The 2,697-nt window shown below is 45.8% G+C and overlaps 1 protein-coding gene across 1 annotated transcript; it reads right to left on the minus strand.

Annotated features, from left to right (window-relative positions):
- Window positions 1-348: 348 nt before the first annotated feature.
- LOC117461790 (neurturin) lies at window positions 349-1,550 on the minus strand. The gene is made up of 2 exons (XM_034103723.2): window positions 1,247-1,550; window positions 349-843 (listed from the first exon to the last, which is right to left on the minus strand). Exons 1-2 carry the CDS (start codon window positions 1,548-1,550, stop codon window positions 407-409), a joined length of 741 nt encoding a protein of 246 aa, XP_033959614.1. The 3' UTR covers window positions 349-406.
- Between the last annotated feature and the right edge of the window lie 1,147 nt (window positions 1,551-2,697).

Below are 2,697 nucleotides of genomic sequence, written 5' to 3' on the forward strand. Positions count from 1 at the left end.
TCCATGACACAGCTCATCTATCGCATGTGCTCGCCAACTAGTAAAATGCAAGATCACAGACATACAACATTGCTACATCGCTGTTGTCCCACAGTTTACAGTGTTACTAGACGGATAGAAAATATAATAAAAACGTTTTTTGGTATGAACAGTCATTTTCTGTCTCTTTGCATGGCATCCTCAAAATCACAGCACTTGCTGTCCACGTGATTTGGATCCAATTTGTTTCGACAGACGTCAAAAGTCTCCCTGTTAGAAAAAGGCCGCCATGGAACAGCCATGAACACATTCCCTTCCTTTCCTCTTTTCCTTGAGATTTTATTCCATAGTTTGTCTTTAAACAGCATTCATGCTCAACTCTCCCAACAGTGTCTGAGAGCAGCATGAAGAGGTCCAGTTCTCGGGGTCATACACACCCACAGTTCTTCGCCGACATATTTCGTACTGTGTGGTGGAGGTGCTTGTTGTCCTGGAAGGAAAACTGTTTTTCATAAGCGATGGGCCGGCAGCAGGGCCCGTTGCTGACCTTGTCCTTGCGGCCCTTCTTTTTGAAGCCTGTCCGCACCATGTGATCCATGGTAAGGTCGTAGTTCTGCCGGTGTTCCAGGCATTTCCCGCTGCAGTAGCGCAGCAGCAACGTCTCGTCGCTGTCATAGCCGAGACCCAGTTCACTTACGGTCAGCTCCAGCTCCCTCAAAGAGCAGGGCTTGGGCCTCCGCGCTCTTTTAGTCCTTCGCGCCTGGTTCTCTCCCAGGAGCCGGCTCTTCCTCCTCTTCCTGTCCAGCAAGGCGCCGACCACATGTCGAAGTTCGCCCTCCGTGAAGCTCTGGAACATCGCAGAAACTATCAGAGAGGAGGTAAATCATACGTTACTACACAGGTGGTAGAAGGATTATCTGATTTCTGTGTAACTATAATCAGATATGGCTCACAGAGATAACATACAGTAGTTGGCAGGATAAACTCATGTGCAAACAAAACAAAACACGTTTATCACGTTCAGCTTCCAATAAGTCTTATCGTTTTCTGCTTCTCTTGAAGCTGATTCAAGTTGAGGAATGCCCCTAAATGAGTGGGAAAGTGAAGTGTCATCCTTCCATATGAACTATGAGGTGCTAACTGACTGTGTTGCTGTGATACATTAAACACCAAAGTAAGATGTGAGATGTCTGAACCCAAACTGCCCTTTCACACGACACCTGATCTCAGACGGACAGGGAAGGAAGACAATACCAGTTTATCTTACACTCTGAGAGGACCGAGTTCATCTCGTCTGCGGAGCGGGGTCTCCGTTGAGGCCCACTCATCTGCCGGGACTTCACTGCCGATTCTGCTGATGATGAGGAGGAGGAGGAGGAGGAGGGTGATTGCGGTGAGGTCTTGAAAGTTGATTGTGAGAATGAGGACAGTTTTGATGAGGATGGAGACGTGTACGGGTATTTCGATTTAGGCCTGAACTGTCCGATGGTGGCCATGTTTCTAACGAAGACGATGGACAGGGCTGCGCCACAGAGCACGAAGGCAAAAGTAACACCTTTCCATAACTTCATCTTAGAACGTCAAGGAGCATTGAAACTCTGTTGAGAGAGGGGGAAAGGACACACGTCAAACATGTTCACACAGTCACTCATTCAATCTCCTTCACTTGTCACATTAAAGCAAAGGGAACAATGGTTATCTTCTGTGCAATCACATTTCTGTGACCTCGCCGATAAATCCATTTCTCTCAGCAGAGCTTTTATTTTACCGCCAGTTTACTTTCTCTGGTTCTGCTGTCAGCTCGTTTTCACTCTAAGTGGGTTCATGATCCGGAGCTTGACATCTCCTGCTGACACATGAGAATGCAGTGTGTTTTAATCGCGGCTGCCTGAAGAGGAAAACACATAAGTGCAATTTTTTTATTTGAACTGAAGGCAGGCTGGATTAGTTTCGCAACCCCTTGCCCTTTGAAACCGCTAAGAAGTGTGTTATTTCCAAATACCTGATGTGAATGAGAATAAAAGCTTCCGCTCTTCATTTCTGAAGAAAACACTTTTTGTTTTGCGGAGGTAAATGTTCCCGAAGCATCCTCTTAAAGGAGGGGAATCCATTCCTCCCCTCACAGGAACCACACCTATTTGCAATGCTATGTATGATGAGGTCTCAACATGTGTGCTCGCACGTCCCTTTATCTTATACCGCCGCTCCCTATCAGTAGACACTGCATCGCAGCAGCCGCAGAAACTCACTTAGCAGTTATCCCTTATGTTTCCTCTCTTCTTAATGTCACGCCGCAGGTATTTCAGTTCAGTTTTACAACCTCACTTCTTTGTATTTTTCACATCATGTCACCAGTGAGCAATACATTTCCCCAGAGCCGGAAACGACATACAGGCAGTGTCTAACAGCAAATCCAGACCGGCCTCCCAAGTGCTTTGCCAGATTGGATTCTGTGATGTACATATACAGGCTCCTCAGTGTTTACAATGGGAAACAATGGCATATATATCGTTGTCGAGTTTAGCAGACACAAACATTTGACCACATTAATGTTTACAAAAAATAAAGGAACATTTAGTCTTTGTGAAGTGAAGTAAGTGAAGCAATGACGGACGATATGCAAATTGCAATAGTTCTGCCCAGCGTCTGACTGATTGAGACACCGCAGAATGAAAATATAAAGAGTCTGGGTTGCACTGGTATACACAGAGTATAAAC

This window comes from Pseudochaenichthys georgianus, chromosome 17 (genome assembly GCF_902827115.2).
Source record: "Pseudochaenichthys georgianus chromosome 17, fPseGeo1.2, whole genome shotgun sequence".
Classification (NCBI taxonomy): domain Eukaryota; kingdom Metazoa; phylum Chordata; class Actinopteri; order Perciformes; family Channichthyidae; genus Pseudochaenichthys; species Pseudochaenichthys georgianus.